General features: G+C 32.8%; 1 protein-coding gene across 1 annotated transcript; it reads left to right on the forward strand.

Moving 5' to 3' along the window:
• The first annotated feature begins 1,458 nt into the window (after positions 1 to 1,458).
• On the forward strand, positions 1,459 to 19,324 carry LOC131846114 (tetratricopeptide repeat protein 17). The gene is made up of 19 exons (XM_059195340.1): positions 1,459 to 1,566; positions 1,759 to 2,133; positions 3,024 to 3,250; positions 3,949 to 4,236; positions 6,676 to 6,785; positions 7,215 to 7,532; positions 8,067 to 8,151; positions 8,652 to 8,810; positions 9,297 to 9,422; positions 9,942 to 10,083; positions 10,727 to 10,951; positions 11,591 to 11,768; positions 12,585 to 12,701; positions 14,046 to 14,252; positions 14,761 to 14,878; positions 15,863 to 16,079; positions 16,587 to 16,744; positions 17,666 to 17,771; positions 18,075 to 19,324. Exons 1-19 carry the CDS (start codon positions 1,465 to 1,467, stop codon positions 18,225 to 18,227), a joined length of 3,411 nt encoding a protein of 1,136 aa, XP_059051323.1. The 5' UTR covers positions 1,459 to 1,464; the 3' UTR covers positions 18,228 to 19,324.
• The last annotated feature ends 1,828 nt before the right edge of the window (positions 19,325 to 21,152 follow it).

A 21,152-nucleotide genomic window follows, 5' to 3' on the forward strand; every position in this document is an offset into this window, starting at 1 on the left:
AACATATGTTTACGTTATTTTAACTGTATCAAAATTTAAAACATTAACTTAATAATTTAATCATGAGTGTAAGGGGCTTGTTGGTAACAGGGCAGTGGGGACTAATGGCACCCCCATTTTTTTTTGTGTATGATAATGGATTGGTGCACCCGCCTGCGCTAACGGTTTACGCTGGCAGGGCACCAGTGGAGAATGATACGATGAACATGAGGTCAGTTCAGTTAGCCCAACGTGACAAATTCACCAGGAATTTATCACGTTGGTTTCCAGGGGGAACTGCGTGGAGGTCGACCTAACATGGTACATTGCTAGCAATGGAAAAAATCGAGTCACGAAAATATGACCAAAACGAAGACGCAAAATGTCCGGCTATTTGAAAAGAGTTTAGTGCCCAAAATACCTATTGACGATTTATATGCAGATAGTAACGCAATACGTATAGATGTATGGAACGGTATTCCATTGTAACGATAAATATAATCAATAAAATTTATGGAAACCTGAGGAAGTTACAAAAATTATGAAACTTGTTGAAATTTATTTTAAATCCCCATCCAAGTTTTCAGCTAACCTAATAACTATCAAGAAGGTAATCGGTCCTGAGATGTCACATGATCCTTTGAGCCGGATATGAACTAGCCATATAGATTTACAGCTCGAGAAATTTAATAGAAAAATTCTAGATATTTGTGAAGTTCTGATTCAAATAAGCCAATGAGTATGTATATTCTTAAAAGTTCCAAAATTATAAATCAAATAGTTTACCTTCACATATTTTTGAACTCATATTAGCAAATAAATATAAAAATAATAATACCCGAGAATAATTTTAAGAAGATACTATAATTAACTATATATAAATACGTCTATATATATAATTTGTTTGTGTGTGTGTTTGTGAACTCGTGGTGAAATAAAATCAAGACGTACGACGTAAATGAAGTATTTACATACATTAGTACATTACTTAGTTTCAATATCTTTCGGAATGATTTTCTATCAGTGTATTATATTTTTTATCTATGTTACAGAACTAATAAATAATTTTCTATATATAGTTTTGTTTCGCCATTCTTATACCTAATCCTTCACAATCTACATAAAATAATATGCAGTGTTACATATCTTATCCAAAATATATAATAGTTACAAAATTTAGCAAGCGTTACAGAATATTAAAATAAATTTTATCATTGCTTATATTTCGCTCATTATGCACAGTGAAAACTGGATTAATTTAATTTTAGTTTTTTACAGATCACAGAGACTGACAAATTTGACATCTGACAGCCTGACATTGACGCATCTGTCACAGTTTTTTGTATTGTTTGTAAATTTCTTGTTAGTGTATAAAAAATGTGAAGCAGAAATTTGTGCATTGTAGTATTTTAAACCATTATAATGTATTTTTTTAAATGAAGCATATGTTTTTTCAGTGCTTGTTAGGCGTGTAATAGTGTAAAGATGAAGTTCATAAGGATTCTATGGGTATTCTGTTGGTGTAGTATTGAAATTCACGGGACAACGCACTGGATGGTTACTGAAAGTGGTTTGATTCAACCCAGGGTAAGATAACAGTTTCCTGTTCAATGAATGATACTGTTGCTAATAACTATGTATTAAATATAATATGAATTGAGATTTCATTACATCATTAATTAATTAATTTTTTTTAAAACAAAGACGATAATAGAGCTTTTGTATATTTTTGCTTCTGTAATTATAAACGTTGTTATTTAGATTGAAATTTATTTTAAGGTTGACTCACCATTTGAGATGGTAAATCCGCATGATTTATTAGCGTTTCTGAATCAAGACACACGCTGGGACAATATAATAAATTTGTACCAGGAACTTTTTTTGCGACAGAAACTAATTAATAAATTATGGAAGGAAGTAGAGACAGGTATTGATGTAGATACACTACTGTCCATAGATCCAAATTGTATCAAAGCTGAACCACTAGATTCTATAGATTGGTATGGAACTGTTTTGGAAGATAGTCAAACCAAATACATTGTTGAGAAAGAACTTTCACATTACTATCCTGCAAACAATAAAAACATAGATGTACCAGATTGTAAGAAAATATCTTCATTGACTTTTAGTATGTTTGCATTTGAGCATTTAGAGGTAAATATTGTTATTATGTTGATTTTACTAATTGTTTTCTATTTATTTGACCTGCGCAATACTAACACTATTTTACTTCTCAGTAATTTTCATATTTGCGCTCACTGACACAATTTATTAATAACTTATGTTTTATATAAATATATGACACATCACATATAATAACAAACTGCATTAACTGAACTTTAACCTATGGATGCCTGAAACACCCTAGGGTCCCCATATGCATTTGCACAGCTATTCATATAAATAAAATTGGAACGTCTGATTGTTATATTGAAATAACCGTTTGTTTGTAACATGCATATGAATATAAATACAGTACATACACAAAAATAACATTTTTTACAATTTTTGTCTGTTTGATCCGGGTAAGCTCTGAAGGTAAGGCTGGACCGATTTGATAGGGCTTTTTTTTTGGCAGGTAGCTCATGTAATAAGGAGTAACTTAGGCTACTTTTATTTTAGAAAAATAAAGTTAATTTTCACATGGACGGAGTCATGGGAACAGCTAGTTATTAATATAATAATAATAAACACTCATGGATTGAGCATACTAGATTTTTAATTGTTTATAGGCACATGCTTTTAGTAGTGTTATGATTATTGATGTCACATAATGAAAATTATTTGTATGTCTTGGCTATAATATTACACTATAATTTACAATCCTGACTTAGACAGAAAGGTAGGGAGTTCAAATTTGGACACCAAAGAAACTTGAGTGTCAATTTATATCCAGTGGTTGTAGTACCATGCAAATGCAAGACCACCTCTTGCAGTAGTATTGCCATATGAAGTATTGCTTTCAACTTTGTCGTCAGTTGACAATGTTGCTAACTTATTATGGTTAATAGTTTTGAAGTTATATTATTATTACCTGATTTTAGGGTATGATACACAGAGAAAATTTGTCTTCTAATGTTGCATTGTTATTACCTGAACAAATAGAAACTGTTATGACTGATGAACAGTTAGGAGACTGGGCAGCAACTACACTTCGTAAAAATAGTTCTTCCTGGCTACATTACAATGTGGCTTCATTGTATTGGAGAATAAAGGGAAAGGCTCCAAAAGCTTTAGAGTGCAGTCGTCGAGCTGTACATTATGCACCAAGGTATAATAAGCACACATATGTATCATACTTTTTATTTGCTGATTATATGAAATAAAAATTAATATTAACAATGAAATAGGCAATTTTTTTATTTAGCCATGTAATATTATAAATGCGGAAGTGTGTGTCCATCAGTGTGGTGCTTGTCTTTTGTAAATGTGAATTGAAGAATATTCTTTGCAATTAGCCATTGTATTGAAGAGCGGAGACTACTAAAGTAGCCAGCCAAACTCCTTAGAAGCGTTGGAGCATCCTGGTATCTTCACAGGCTTCACGGAGCACTCTTATCATTCTGAGGATTTGTGTGCGTTGTGTGGCCACCGAACGCACTCTAAATGTGAATGACCGTTTTTTTCAGCTTTGAAGCAGCCTCGACAAACAGTACTGTCTGTAGTACTTATTGTGTGCAAGTATTTGTTTAAGGAACAATAGTCCATTATTGTGAGGTTTTGCCTGTTTATCTTAAATTGTAGGCAACAAGTGAAACTAAACAGGCACAATTAAATGGCAGAATGGGGCTTAATGATATTTGGCGTGCATATTAGTCTTCATGAAAATTTAATTAAAGTACAGTCAGCTGATTAATTGGTAAAATGTGACAAACAGAGATATATTTGTATTTGAAATATATAATAATAATATGAATTTTAGGAAATGAGGAATATTACTTCCTTAACTTATTTGTAACTTCATTTCAGGATTTATAAAGACATAGCTCTACTCAGTCTTGGTTCGATACTCCACCTTAGTAGAAAAACAGAAGATGCTGTGACAATCCTTAGTGCGGCTGTTGAGCATGATCCATTGTGCCCCTTCAATCATTTCGTTCTCGCCAATGCTTATGCTGTCATCGGAGATTTTAAAAGTTCATTAAAACATTTGGACTTATGCCTTAAGCTGAATCCAGCATTTCATTTGGCTCGAACGCATAAATATGGTGCTCTGTGTCATGCCAAACTGGTGGAGACATTGAAAAAAGTCAAAGAGTAAGTTTCACAAAAATGTGTGTATGTATACCGGACGACTTTATTCAATACTAGATACTCGACCCGGCCTCGTACGGGTGTACCTGTATTATATATATATATGTATAAACCGTCCTTTTGAATCACTACCTTTAAAATTTAAAAACCGCTTCAAAATCCGTTGCGTAGTTTTAAAGATTTAAGCATACATAGGGAATAGACATCTACACCGACTTTGTTTTATACTATGCAATAATGATAATGTTGATGATTAGAAAATTAGACGGGGATCAGGGAATCAAAATCACGACGTTTTGAGCCAAGATTCGTATCTCTGATGGTGACCTCAGATTGAAATTGTATTCGTCACACAGGAGTTTGCCTTCAGCCACTACATAAATTCTTCCGTGGATTCTCAATGCACCCAGCACTCGCCCCCTTTTTGGCCCAGTGAAGCTGTAAAGCTGGCTACGGCCAACGGTATTAGATGTGTTAGAAAAAATGCTATATGAAGTAGCAGCACTAAACATAATTTACACTGTGTGCGCTTTAGCATGGTGCGGGTGACAGTTACTAATTTTACACTTAACAATTGCTACATTTAAGTTAATACAGTTATTAATGATTTAATATAGGTACAGCAAAAATACTAAGTGATAATTTGTAAATCGCGGCAACTTTTAAGAGTGAAATGAAACTGTCACCCGCACCATGCTACAGCGCACATGGTATAACTTCAATTACAATCACGATTAATTGATTTCGATTTTCATTGAAAATACTATATAGTTATGATACGTTACAGTATAGGGACATAGTCACAAAACGACCGCTACACAAACGCTCCCAGCATCCGTTTAACATGAGAGCATTCGGCGAACTTCAGGTCTACTCAAGGATTTAATATCAATGTCGATTCCAATCCAACCTAATTTTTTACTGTTCTTTTGAAGCATTATACACGTAAATAGCAAAATTGAACCGAATGAATAGACAACAATATAGTTTGGTTCTTTTGTTAAACGCAAAATGTGGATTAACTATCCACATTTTGCGTTTAACAAAAGAACTTTTAAACTTTCGTGTTTAATATACATTATTTAAATTATTAACGGGTGTTAAGACCCGGTTAATAATTTAAATAACAAAATGTGGAATTAGTAGGTTGCTGTAATGCAGGTGTATAAAAGTTGCTAGACTGCGGTATCCAAAGTCATCACGTCAATTTCAGTGTAGATCGGTAGGTTTAACTTTGTCTTTTAGCATTTGTGTCATCGCCTTAGGTTTAACTATGTCTTTTAGCATTTATGTCCTATATACAACGATTTGTACTTATGTAGGTATCGGCCGTACCTACACAAAGCTCCCAGCATCCGTTTGTATGAGAGCATTCGGCGAACTCAATGACAAAGGATTTAATATCAATGTTTTTGTTTTTAATTGTTCTTTTGAATATTATAAAAATATATGTTTATCAATAATAACAACAATATAGTTTGGTTCTTTTTTAAATAAAAAATTGGATTAAATATTATATAATAGAACCCTCCTCCAAATAAATAAAATAACACCTTCATGTACCCGGTTAATAATTTATAACAAATGTGGAATTTTTTTCATGCAGGTGAATTAACATAGTCATCACGTATATAAAATAGTAATTGTTTATAAATCTATGTCATTTTTTAAATGTCTTTTAATAGTTATATAGTATTATAAATATTTATTAATATAAATATGGATTTATGAAAAGGAAAATCTGTTTTTGTGGTTAATTGTCAATATTCTAAAAATATGTGTTTATCAATAATTAATTCTAAGTATTTTAAATAAAAACTTTTAATATTATATAATAGCCCTCCGCCAAATAAATAAAATAACACCTTCAGGTACCCGCCATATGCCAAATTTTTTTCACAGAATTAACATAGTCATCCGGTATATAAAATAGTATTGTTTATAAATCTATGTTTTTTTTAAATTTCAATAATAGTTTTAGTATTATAAATATTTATTAATATAAATATGGATTTATAATAGTAAAACTTTTAATCATAAGAATATTACCTACAATTAATCCATTTTGACTATTGAACTTTTTTTTCCTCTTTTTGATATAAAATATAATATAATATCGGAAAAAAGGCTACATATTGTATCAAACACTATTAAAACCTCTATTTAGCGATAATGCAGCCCATTGTTACCTCTATATTGTAATTATGATGTTTTTTTACATTTGCTATATACCAAATGTAAAAAACATCATAATTACAAAGAAAAGAAAATAACAATTACATAAATTAATGTACATATTAATTTATGTAATTGTTATTTTATTTCTGTGAGAGGAACAATAAAGAGTTTTTCATTAATTCTAACACTTGTGGTTTTATTTAGTAGGTATACATAGATGATAGATATGTTGTGACAATGATGATGATATAAATATAATTTCAGGACAATGGCAGCACTTCGAGTAGAGTTGAAAGAATTTTACGGCCGAGAATTACATTGGCTAAAGTCTCACGTTGCTTTTTTGAGGACAAGGATACATGATGAAGAGTTCGGTAAGTAAAATAACCTAAATTATTATGACTTATGACTATGACATATGCATTTGAGTTTTTCATATTTTTATTTTTGGAAAATTGACAATTTAAAATTATTTATTTCGATAACATAACAATTACTTTATTATAGTTGATGGAGCCTCCTTTTAAGCAAACAAAATGCTTGCGCAAGCAGGCTCCACTCTTCCATAGCTTATTTTATAAGGATTTAAACTATTCTAAATTATTATATGACAGAGAATATGCGCGAGTTGCAATTACAAGTAAATTGTTTGGTTAATCTTTTGAAGACAAGACTTCAACTAGGAATTTTCCCAGAAAGTGAAGTCTGATATTGCACTAACTTTTCAATGTTATAACATCTTTCGTTCAATTTTCAAATAATAACTATTTTTATTACATTATTATTTTATTATTGTATTTCAGATTATAGTAACGTTGAAAAGAACTGTGAGAAAATATCAGAGTTAACTGGCCTTAATATTAAGCAGTTGAAGAAACAGGGTGATAAAAATTATATAATGAAGTATTTCCTCGATGGTACTGACTACAAAGCACCAGAGGAAAAGGGTACATTAGCTATAGAATGGGCACATAGTTTGAAACGGTGGTTAAAACATGTCGAGAATCGTGCCAAACTGGAACCAACCTTAAAACAGAAACGATCAAAATTATCAGAAGTTAATATAAAGAAAGGAATTGGCTCTGTACTTGTGTTTTCTAATGGAGAAAATAATGCAAAAGGTATAATTTTAATTGTGCCAATAATATTATACTTAAAAAAATATATTCCGCCAAACAGCTTGCATCGTAAGCTGTGTTAAATAGTGGCTTTACACTGAGGAAAGCAGGCATGCTCATGTAGACAAAGATCACGCGCCTCACTAGCTTGTGTATTCCTGCACAATCGTACGTCCTTTTACGCCTCTTTATAATAATTATCATTGCAAAATTGCGGATATCTAACTATGGAGTAAACACATAATTCTAGAGTTATTGCATTAAGCATGCATGCATTAAGCAGTTTGTTTTGTTAGCTGGGTTTCGGTTGAAGGGCGATATTATAGGCTCAGAGGCATAGCATCTGAGTCCTCTTGAATGAATTATTACGTATTTATATCATATGATAACGTAACGTGCTGTCTGTACTGCTGTTCATGTATATAGACGACGCCTATCACTTAGCATCAGGAAGACTATCAGCTTGTTGGTCATTCTAAAGATTTAAAAATCCACTTAAAATTGTTATTTTTTTTTACTTACTAAATATATTTACAGATGCAGTCTTCAGAGAGAGGTCCATTGAACAAAAATCTTCAGGTAGTCGTTCCAAAAATTTAGAATTTAAACGAGGTCCCTTATTGTGAGTAAATAAACTATCGGTTTTTAGATAATATTAAATGCAGTGATTATTGAGATTTATTTATTTTTATTAATTTGTTACTTTTGTGATTACAATCAAACAGAATTTAATTGTGGTTGAATAATGAGTAAGAGAATTATTGTGCTATTTTCATAAAGTGATCGACGTCACAATCGTCTTAACTTTATAATCCATGCTAATATTATAAATACGGATAATGTCTGTACGTCTCTGTGTCTATCCGTCTGTCTGTTTCTTTCGAATAAACGGCTAAAATATTTTTACAGAAATTTGATATGAAAATGCTTTGTATCATGATGATGAACATAAGCTATCTATTATTAAAAAATAATGCTCTGGAAGAGAGCATTATTTTTTAATGTAATTTAATGTGTGTGAAATAAGGGATGAATGTTTGTGCAGACAAAGTCGCGGGTAACAGGTTGTCGTCAGATGTCTGATTTTGTTTAGTAGCATCATTTCACTTTTTTTAATTCCAGGTACCCACCTACATTGAAAATTGATAGGAATATAGAAGACTTCGATAGGGAACCAGACTGGCCATCAAATAAAGTATGCAAAAATACTGCTGCAAATATTCCTGATAAATTAGATGCTATTTTTCCGGTATTTTTACCATTCGAAAACAAGGGTTTAAGGTAAATAATACGCAAAGAGATTGCACGCTAATAAGTAATAATCATAAATTTAGTGACTGTATTTATGTACTCCTTGTGATAGTCCATGATGCATATGATTGTTCTATGTATACAAGTGTATGTATTATACATTTTAATGATGCGTATACGCTCATGCAACATTTTTTGATATTTAATAGAATGCTCAGAGTAAACCTCAAGTCGTCGTATAGTCGAATGTTTAGTAATTAATAATGATTTTTTTTTAAATAAATTAAAATAGTTAGGTATATATAAAGGTGTGGTATAAAATATGTTTAGGTGTAGCTATATCGTGTTTACGGTAAATCGTCGAAGCTCAAAAATCACTGCGATTTTGGTATTGTTTCGTTTTAGACTCTAATGAGATAATCGGAATCTTGATATATTTTTTTTTGTGATTTTTACATTTCTACAGTTTTTCAATTTGCATTATATAGTGATCGTAAATAATTGTAATATTTACAGCATGACAGAGTTGTTAACTGATAAAATAGGGGTGCCGGCGAACGTGGAGCACGATGTCCCGTGGCACCCTCCTATTTGCCCCCAGGACAAGGACTCTGCAGCGTTTATTGGGAAGAAATCGCAAAAGTATGTATTGTGTATGTTAATTTTTTTTTACATAAACATTTGTACTATATTACTGAAATAAGATCACATTCACAAAAGTATAAATCTATTTTGCGAATATCGATTACTGTATATATTAAGTTTATATAAAGAAAGAATGAAAATAATTTTGTGTCAACTATAACTAATTATATGAATTTGTATTACATACATACAAATTCGTATTATTAGCTATAGTTCTATGTTTTTATGTTCTTTACCCATTGGGATTTTGAGATTGGTCTTAGTATAGTTTAAACAGTGTAACTTTTGTGTGTACTGTACATGTTTTAATACTGTAAAATACATTTGTTTATTATATTAATTACTATCATATATATGTGGGTTATTGTATTTTAATCTCACGTGAAAAATAGATTCTCAGACCTACTGAATGTGCATATAAATTTCATAAAAATCCGTAGAGCCGTTTCGAGGGGTTATAATAACTAACATTGTGACACGAGAATTTTATATATAAGATGTTATTTTTAATTTAAGGCAACAGATGGTCACCGAAGTGCGAAACGCAAAATATCTAAGGCAGAAGCTCCTTGAATACGTGGGTGACGGCGATGTAGAAATTGTGAAACGCATGCAAGACGCCGAAATCGGTCAACGTATATACGCTGCCATGGATATGGTAACATAATATATTTTTTTTTACATATAAAACTTTTTATCGTTGAATTAATTTGCATACGTTCACTTAACAATAATTACTCTATGAAAAAATGTTAATAAATATAATATTTAATACTGTCTGTGTAGGTGCCAAATTGCATCCAAGCACTGAACCGATTAAACGATTAAATGATTATTACTAACTTAAAATATAATGAAATAAATGGCCTCTTAAAATGCAATAAAAAACTAAAGTACTATAATTGTCCTGATTATAGCTGTCATTAACAATGTCAGTATGGAGTATTAAACTTTTTTTTAATCAATCTCTATACATAGACAAAATATATGTAGAGAATTGGAGTATTAAGTAACAAATCATGTACACACACATGGTTTTATTATGAAATTGGTAATTGAAAACCTTACCTTTTGGTAAGTGATAATCTTCCCCTATCCTATATACATGAATAGTTCTGCGGACGTCACGTTGCTATTTTCGAAGGACTAAAATGTCACGCCTGGTATCTTGTACTTTCACTGCCTTGTGTCCCATTCTTCAACTAAAACACAACTTGGAACCTGCATGGTGGCTGGAATAAATAGACAGAGGTAGATCGAATTTTTATGAAATAATAGCGTTACCATCTCTATTTTCTTAGGAATTAGCACCAAAATGGGTTACATATACTCTGGCTTCATTATACTGGCGGGTGCGAGGCAATAATGCGAACGCTCTCAACTGCCTCCTGACAGCGAATAAAATAGTAGAACAGAAATATAAGGACATAGTGCTAGTGCCATTGGCTTCTTTATATATAGAGATGGGGTATTTTGATGATGCTCTGAATGCGGCCGAAGCGGCGTTCAAAATTAACTTATATGAGGTAAAACTATACCTAATCTATTTTATTATATTTTTCGTAATAACGTGTTAGTGAAGAAATAGTTAGATAATATTTTTTATTTGTATCTTAGTACACACATATAACCTTAATTATAACATTACATAACATGTATAACAACCCAGTAAGGGTAAACCTGCATGTGTGTGCCACAGCATACAGAACTGGCACATAGCTCAGTGTGGAATCACTCAAGAAGCAAAACATTGATTTTCAGCTATGTCCTCGAGGGTGAATAATGCACTTTTATTTTTTTAAACAAAAATAAACTAAACTACATAATATGAAATGATATCTACTACATCTATTACATACTATTACTTCATGTTCGCGTAGCATTTATTATTTTTCGGTTGTTGTGATATTACTTTTATGTAATTGTAATATCACAACAATCGAAATATCGACGAATCGAACAATCGACGTTGTCACGTGATGCCCATGATGTTATTTTTTTGATGGATTTATTTTAAAGCTGACCCATGCAATGTCGATTGCATCATATTTTTACAGTTTTTGCAAAAAATTCATTTAAGTTTATTTTTTCCCCTTCTATTGTTTGTAGCAAACAAAAAAATATAGAAAGGATGCTATTATATATTTTATCTAACTTTTCTACAGCCTGCGACCAATTTTTTACTAGCAGAGCTGAATATGCTCAAGAAACATAGGAATACGCACATGTTCCACTTAAAACAAGTAATACGCCTGGAGCCAAGTTTCATGGACGGACTCGCTCGCAATCTGCTCAATGGATGGGCATGCATACTTAAAGAAATCCATTCAGTACAGGAATTAGGTATGTATGGTCAATATTGTAACAGTCTTCAAAAAATCACTTGGTTGAGTTCTATATTTAGCTCCAAAGCAATTTATTATTAACATTATGCTAATAGTTATTTATTTTTATTTTTTATTTGAAACAGAAATTTTGTATATTTTACATTAAACAAGACCTGGAATTGTAAAATTAGCAATGCATTTTTGAATAATTTTGAGTAACCTTTGTCGCGCTATTACAATTATTGTTTATTATTATTATATTTATTTGTATAAAAGTGTGTAAATTGTTAATAATTTGTTTATAGTACATTTAATAAATTGTTTCTTTGAATAATTCTTCTAATACATGTGCAATATATCTTGGAAATTTTTTTCCCTATTTTTATGCTCATATTTTTTTATCTTCTTCATTTATTTCGTTCTCTTTGTTTCCTAAATCATTATATAACATTCAAAGGTGGATTTGTATACAAATAAAGGCGATTTCCACGAGTTTCACATATGGTTATGAATTAAGTATAGTAGTGAACATTATACAATTAACACTCCGTTTTTTTTTTGAGTTGGCAACGTTTTTTTGTAAAATGAATATATGTAATGGTTCTTAAGACAAAACCAATCAAAACCATCAAGCTTTTACACATTACACAAAAAAATGTTTTATTTTAATTAAGGCAGACGTTCATATGCGGATAAAATTTTCAAAATGAATCTACAATTGCATGTAAATATGCCGAACTGAAAAACATGTTGTACAAGTCCATACAAAAAATATTTTATTTTTATTGACGTAGTTAGTCTGGTGGTAAGAATATTTATTTTTTCTTTCCAGAACAAAAAGACGGTGATTCTTGTACGCAAGTGGAGCCAGGCATGAGTATGGTGTGTGAGAAAGGCGGCATTAATTGCCACATGACAAATGTACAGTGTATCAATAGTCAAGAGAGAGGTAGCATGATTTTATTGACAAACTAGCGACCCGACCTGGTTTCACCCGTTATTTTTATGTAAACATCCTTCTATTAATTTAGCTTGTTATGTGTTCTGTAGTGTTCTTACTTTTTATGTTTTTTTGTATAAGCATACCAAATATTTTTTTTATTTTTTATATTTTTTTCTATGTTATATTTGTAATGTTAATATTAATACCATTATTATTAATGGATTGACTATAATATATGTGAAATTAGAGTTAGACATAATATTGATTTAACGCTGATTTGAATGTTATAAAATAACATTGCAGTTGGGAACTGAAATATTGTTAAAAGCGTAATGATGAGGCTTAATTATTACTGTAGTAAAATATGTGTAATACTGCATCAGATTCCATATATTTCCTATAACAAAAGTGTAATTAACATTATAAGAGTAAGCTTGCTTAATTTCCATAAATCATTTCAATGCATAACGGGTCATACAAAAGTTATACATTAAAGAGTCGACGAAGTGTGATATGGTGAGAGGAATAATAAACTTCGTGGGGTCACATTTCAAAATATACATTTTATATAGAAATATAATTATTTCGTAACTGCTGTTACGACCCTGTCGTAAGCAATGTTGCAAGCAAAAATATTTAAAAACTCAGGATTGAAAATTCAATAAACCAGGACTATTCAGTTTAAAAACACAACGCTGTAGTAGTATTGCAATAGTTATATTAATATGTAGTAAAATTCCAGTAATTAAAATAATCAGGTTTTTAATAAAAAGCATTTGATAAAATTGTACTGTTGACAGTAATTAAGAGGCGCGCATATTTTAAAAACCCAGGACGATGCCAAATTCAGGACTTCCCAGGACACTTCAAAAACTAGGACATGTCCTGGGAAAATAGGACGGTTGGCAACTCTATGTTATGATAACCATTACTATATGTAAAATTGTAAAGTATGTGACTTTATGCTAGAGAGGGGAAATCTCACAAATGTGACCATCTATGAGTAGGAAGGAGGTAAGGCTTGTAAAAATAATGTAATTAATGTGATCTAATTTATTGATTGCCCCAAATTGGCATAATAATATTAATAGTATTGTGTAGCTGCCGTCATTAATAAGAAACATCAGTTTAAGATAATTATAGTGTTGTCGCTTTAATAATGTACCGTGAGTGATCAAACGGCAGTGAAACTCGTCTTCATAAGGTATATTCATAATGTAACAACGAAATGGTTAGGGCTTCGGGGATTCCTTTTGCCCCTGAAATCGGGGGTAACTCCAATGGGATGATGTCCTTTACTTATTACGATTATTTAATCGTACTATGGCGGCGTTCAATCCCTGTCGACAGAAAGCAGCACACTCCTTCGAATGCTTGAACTAAAAGATGACAACGTAAAACGGCCATCTGATAAAATGGACGATAGCATATTCGACGATTTCATAGACAACATGCCCCCTCAGCGAACTATGAAACGGGCGCATGAGGTAAATTATGAGACAATGATGCAAGTTGTGGGCACCGCTTTACAGGGATGCGGTCCCAGAGGTTGTAATGGTGAGTCTACAAATAATATATTATTAACCTATAGATATATTTTTAATGAATGATAATGAAATGGTGCGTCAGCTTGTGCTAACTGTATACGTTGGCAGGGCACCAGTGGAGAATGATAGTATGAGTCTGAGGCCAGGTCGGTTACAACAAACAAATACAAATTCACCAGGAAATTATCATGATGGTATCCCAGGAGGAACCCCGTGTCAACCTTACATGTTATATTGCTAGCAATGTGGTTATTAATATATATTACTAACAATCTCTTTTCCTCCTATTAACCTATTTCCATCCATTTTTTTCTATAACCTCTATTATATGGTCTCGCAAGTTAGCACACTGCCTTACTTTCTATGGTTGCTGGTTCGATTCCTGCCACGATACACACATTTATATTCATGACTATGACAGTTTGATTCATGAATAAGACGGTATGTTTAACCACTAAACCACCGAGGCCGTCATTATTAAATATATGTATTTAATGAGTTCTTATTATATTTAACAGATATACAACCAGACGATTTAGCAATGAAAGAAGAGGACTGCACACATCAGCAATTACAGCTCGGATATTGGTTGCATATTTTTTGTTTCAAGCAGTTATTTACTGATGCCAATTTGAAGTGAGTGCTGTACATGCTTTTGTAATCTATGCATTATAATCAAAATCTTACTGTTCGCAGTCTGTACATAGAATATATATTAGAAAAACTATTAATGGGAGACTTTGTTAGGGTAATATAACCCAAATCAATGATTATTATATTTTTTGGTTTTGTTTTTTGCGCTCTTATGTCAAATGATTAAACTGATATCCTTACTAATATTATAAATGTGAAAGTAACTCTGTCTGTCTGTCTCGCTTTCACGACGAAACCACTGAACCGATTTAAATGAAATTTGGTACACAGATAGTCTAGAAGTAATTAAAAAGTAGCCTATATACTTTTTAATGCGAAAATAGGGTTGAAAGGGGAGATTAAAGGTTATATGGAAGTATCGTCATGTTACGCGGATGAATAGCAGCTAATAATAGAATAATAGAAACAGCTAGTATACTGTATGAACATATATAATAAATGGAATAGTGTGATAATACTATTACACGATTTTATGGTTTACGTTTACGATTATATGCAATGGACGTGTATAATAAGATCTTCATCGTCAACGGAATATTAAACGGGTAGCTGTAAGGTCCTAGCATATAGAACAGTGTTACGATAAATTATAAAGGAGCGCAATTATTCTCGAAATTTCATTTGTTTTTTCCTTTAATTTTTCAATCAACTTCAAAACAAGTCAAAATGTTAATCGGTACTTTTTACTACGTAAACAGATTCTGATGGTTATAATTTTATTTTAAAGCTGCATGCCATGTGGTGTCATATAAATTGGATCAGCATTTCATCGCTAGGTTATGGGTGATAAATGTCTGTTTTATCATTAAATGAAATTATACGTGAAGATATACTATACACTCACGTAGACGGAGATAGACTATATCGAAAAATAATGTGTAAATAAGAGACTACATTAGGGATGACAGCCATTCTACTTATATGTATATTATTCTATATGTCAATAAAAACATAATTTTATTTCAGATTTCCAGCGGAGATTACGACTATGAACCCATCAAGTAAGAAGATTCCAGAATGCCGTCTGTTTGAGCCGTCTGAAGATTTTTACTTGGACCGCTTGAGCCGCGTGGACACAGATGGCTGGGAGCCGCTGCTCACACTCATGCACCAGTTCGCTGAGATGTTCAATTTTCACGATTTTGTCACGCTCGGCTCAAAGATTGCTAGATACGTTGACTCTGTAAGTGCAACAAACAACAGATATTACTTGTAAGTGTATTATAGAATGTGTGGTAATTTGTAGAGATGTTTAGATGTTCGTTACTCTACAACTTATGTTCGACTAAACGGATTTTGACATTTGATTTGAGTCGAATGAAATATAATATGTAATAATATATTTGAAATATAATAGTAGTTAATTGTTGTGTAATAAAATAAATCTCTGATCAGCTATAGATTATAATCTATATAGCTAAAATTATCCATCATTATGTATCCTCTTTCAGCTAATAGAAATAACGGATGACCTTGAAGATTTTAATAATCGGTCATTCAGTGGACCTTCGTGATACCACTCGTATCCTGTAATTTCACTGCCTTTTCTGATCCTAAAACGGAAACACAGCTTACGAGCAAGCTGCTTAATTGACCTCTTTATGAAGGATTAATATAATAATACTCTACATTGTACATCGTTAGTCAATAAGGAGTGGCTATACCATAAGCGATGTTCCTCTGAATTTAGAAGCCGCGGTCGTGGGCGGGAGCGGTCGCCGCGGCGTGGTGGTGCGGCGCGGCGGGCCGGGGGGCCTGCACGGCGCGCTGCCTGGCCGCCGCGCTCACGCTCGCGCCCGCGCACCGCCTCTCGCACACGCTGCGCCCGCTCGTCGCGCTCCTGCACATGTACGTACGTACGTACTACTACACGGCCATCGTGCGCGGCGCGCTGCCTGGCCGCCGCGCTCACGCTCGCGCCCGCGCACCGCCTCTCGCACACGCTGCGCCCGCTCGTCGCGCTCCTGCACATGTACGTACGTACGTACTACTACACGGCCATCGTGCGCGGCGCGCTGCCTGGCCGCCGCGCTCACGCTCGCGCCCGCGCACCGCCTCTCGCACACGCTGCGCCCGCTCGTCGCGCTCCTGCACATGTACGTACGTACTACTACACGGCCATCGTGCGCGGCGCGCTGCCTGGCCGCCGCGCTCACGCTCGCGCCCGCGCACCGCCTCTCGCACACGCTGCGCCCGCTCGTCGCGCTCCTGCACATGTATGTACGTACTACTACACGGCCATCGTGCGCGGCGCGCTGCCTGGCCGCCGCGCTCACGCTCGCGCCCGCGCACCGCCTCTCGCACACGCTGCGCCCGCTCGTCGCGCTCCTGCACATGTACGTACGTACTACTACACGGCCATCGTGCGCGGCGCGCTGCCTGGCCGCCGCGCTCACGCTCGCGCTCCTTCACTACATGTCGAGCGCGAAAGACACGTCTTAATTGTAGATTAATATATACTTATTATATAACTATCCCTATATTGAATGTATTATCCAGTGTTTTAGAATACGTGTCAGATTTTAAATTTAGTAGTTCAGATGGATTTAGAAGTCTTTATAAAAACTGCAATCAATAACATTGATTTGAAAGACGTAACATAATAATAATATGTTTACATGCCATCCCCTGGGAATATATTCGCGCCTGGGGAGCCATGACTCACTTTAGAATAACACTAATCTATTCTAAAAAACAAAACAGAGAAAAGAAAGACAGCACTCCTTAAATTATATGCACACTAATATAATATATTTTTTTATTTCACAGGCAATCAAAACAAAAAGATGCTAAGGAAATCTCTTACCTCATATTCTACATGCAGCCGAAGAGTAAAATAGAAGCATTTCTGGTAGCTGTTTCGCATACCTACCTGGTGAGTTCTTATTAAATGTCAGTTGATGGAATCTGCTTATGCAGGATTTCCTCTGCTATCCATTTTGCAATGATAATTATGTTTTTATAAAAAGACGCTAAAGCCCTTGAAGATTGAAGAACGTGGGAATGCGTGAGCTCCCGGCGAGCGCTGGTCTTTTCGTTTTTTTTGTCTACTTTTATATACAGATTCTTTTCTGCGTGAAAGTAAAATATATGTAATAAAGACAGTTAAAGTGAAAAATTGTAAAAATAGTTTAAAAGTGTGGATGTGTTCATATATCGTTATGTGGTATTAATGCAGGAGGAGTACGAGCAAGCAGTCTGGATGTACCGATACGCTTTGACGTTCGATGACAAGTTCCTGCCAGCTAAAGCATGCCTTCACGCTACCATGTGTCTCATGTTATTCGGAGAAAATTATATGGCCAAGATTAAAGACTATTTAGACAATTAGCTCAAATTTAATATTTAAAGTTCTAGCTAGGTGTTTAACTTTGTCACACTATGACAATTTTTTGTCGTCAAGATTATACGCAAACGATATTACGACTAAAAAGCAATGTATAAGCTTTTTACGTCAGTTTGTCGTGGTGCGTTGACGTTAACACAGAGTAGAGCATGCGTCTATTTTTCTGCATTAGATGCCTATGCCCGCTTCTTGTTTTGGCTATACAAAATTATAAATGTGTATATGCGACTTTAAACCTAACACTTCACTGAATATCATTTCTATCTTCTTCGTATTTAATGCATTATCTCTACAGATTACTGGTGTTATATACGCTGGAATCGGTTTCGATGTAGTCCCTGTAACATACAAAATTCATATTATAATATATCCGTACATTACATTTAAGTATTACAATACAATTACAATCTTTAATGTCTAATACATAAATAGTACATATTTAAAAACTGAATGTCTATTATCGATAACAATAATATTTAGTCTATGGATACATAATTACTAAAAATACTGTAAACATTATAAATTAAAAGTACATTACTTAAACGATTGTGATGGTACAATAATTTTGTGCTTTTAACTCAGACAATCATATATATTAATAATCTAGAGTAAACAATAATCATTAAATTAAAAAAAATACCGTTCATTCACAAATAATTTTATGCCGATATAGTACAGTTGTTAAATGCAATAGCACTTTAGCTGCATGAAATGGTTTTCAGAAAATAAAATAGTATAAGGAATAAAATACAAGTATAATACATATGTGAATCAGATATAATAATGCTTTGTTCTTTTTGTTGTGTTTAATTTGTTTTTGCTGGCAGATAATGTTTTATAATTTTATTACCGCTATAGAATTCTTATTTGGTTTTAAGTTTTAAGCCATTCTGCCTACAACGATGAACAAAAAATTTTATTATTCTATTTTGTTAATATATGGATCTAATTATCTGGACATAAAAGAATGAGATAAAACAAATGGAAGAGAAATATTTCGGGGAGGTAAAAATGATGTAGTACCCGAAAAGTCTGCGATCAAAATTATAACAAAGTATTTACGTTATTTATTATAAATAGAATCTCATACTAAGTATCACAACGTCGCCATTTCTTAACGTAGTGATTAATTGCTCAATTTTTTATATCATTTCATGTTTTTTTTTAAAAACATTTCGTTATAATTGTTCTGAAGGTAAGAACTGAAAGGAAAAGTTTAATAGGGATTGAAATGTGGCGTCATGTGAAAGTAGCGGGAACGAAGGCTGCCATTTAAATTGTCATAACTTTGTGTTAACGTTTTACTTATAATTTGGTATCTATTAAACTGGTATAAAGCCATCGAAATAATAATAATAAATTATGTATTCAGGCGTAGTATGTGCAGAGTATAATAATTTTCAATTATAGACTTATGTATATATAAATAAAAAACCATTGAAATGGATAATATTGTTGTGATTCTTATAAAGAAGCTATGATGAGTTGATTATTTTTGTTATTCATGATACTGAAATTGATTGCTATATCTTTGTTTTTACGTGCTTTTGTTGCATTTGTATCTCGATATATAGATACTTAAGACTGATGAAATATATCTGTAAGTTAATACTTATAATCCAATTTAATATTGGATATATGTACTATGAATTTATAATTATACAGATTAAAAAATGGTCGTTGTTTTTATTTATTCCTTAGTATGTATGATAAATAATAAAAAAATCTATATTTATCTCTAAGAATATATGTTATTGAAAATATAGTAGATTTAGAAGCAAATTCTTGTACGGATACAAAAATCAATTCCCCTACTACAATTATTAATCAACTTTATAATTTATCTGTCACGATTTTTAAATTCAATATGAGGTATTAATCTGATTGTATGCTGTTTGTTTAAATCTAAATATCTATATGTATCTGTTTCATTATGATGAGGTAATGGACCCCACTTTTTTTATAGCATAGGGGACAAACGATCTTGCGGCTCACAAGCAGGTGTAAATGATTACTGCGGAAAACCAGCGGAATTGCAAATAGGTACATTACGACCTTTGTAATTAATAAGTACTTATGAATATAGCTTTATTAAGCTGTATTTCAATAGAAAAATGAATCTCTATTTTTGTAAACATGTACAAATAATTTGAAAATAAGATCTAGAGTTTCTTGTCAGTTCTTAGCTCGAAAGCACTCCGAACTGATGGTAGATGTGACATATTATAAGAGTCTGTAAGACCTACATGAATAAAGATATTTCGATTTGATTTGGTTTGATAGAAGGGTTATAATTCATTGAAGGCAGAAGGAAGACATTGTAATTACAGTATAAAAAGCAAATAATATTTTCTCGTATAACATGATAACGTCATAATCCTGTTCATGTATGTATATAGGCAATGGTTATGTACAGGTAAGCCATCAGATTGTTTGCCATTTCAATTACATGAAAAAGTCTAAATTTGAAATAACTGATTGAAGTTTAGTCTTTATCTATACAATTTTATTGTACTAACTAATTGTTGTACCTAATATAAAAATATCTGCTCTTGCTCAGGCAACTGACTATGTTTCTTGACTGACAGGCTTATGTTCTCTTGTGTTTGTTATTGTGTTATAGCTATTACTATAATTCGTCTACTATTATTTATATCAAAGTAGACTTGGTCATTCATATAGGCGAGTACAGTACAACAGTCTATTATATAAAGAGATTGCATATATACATTTGAAAAAATAATTATGAAAATCCAATACGAAATATTTGAAGCAGCAGCTGATAGAGTGCTGCCGTCGCCCGCTGATGGCTTGTTGATTATGAAGCACCCACAATAACTATTGGAACACGCACAAGAGTATATCACGCTTACTAGTCCTGTGCAGTGACCAATAGTTGTTTTGGGCTTC

The sequence above is a fragment of the Achroia grisella genome, unplaced genomic scaffold (genome assembly GCF_030625045.1).
Source record: "Achroia grisella isolate CSIRO2021 unplaced genomic scaffold, CSIRO_AGI_Agris_v1 utg501, whole genome shotgun sequence".
In the NCBI taxonomy this organism is placed as follows: Eukaryota; Metazoa; Arthropoda; class Insecta; order Lepidoptera; family Pyralidae; genus Achroia; species Achroia grisella.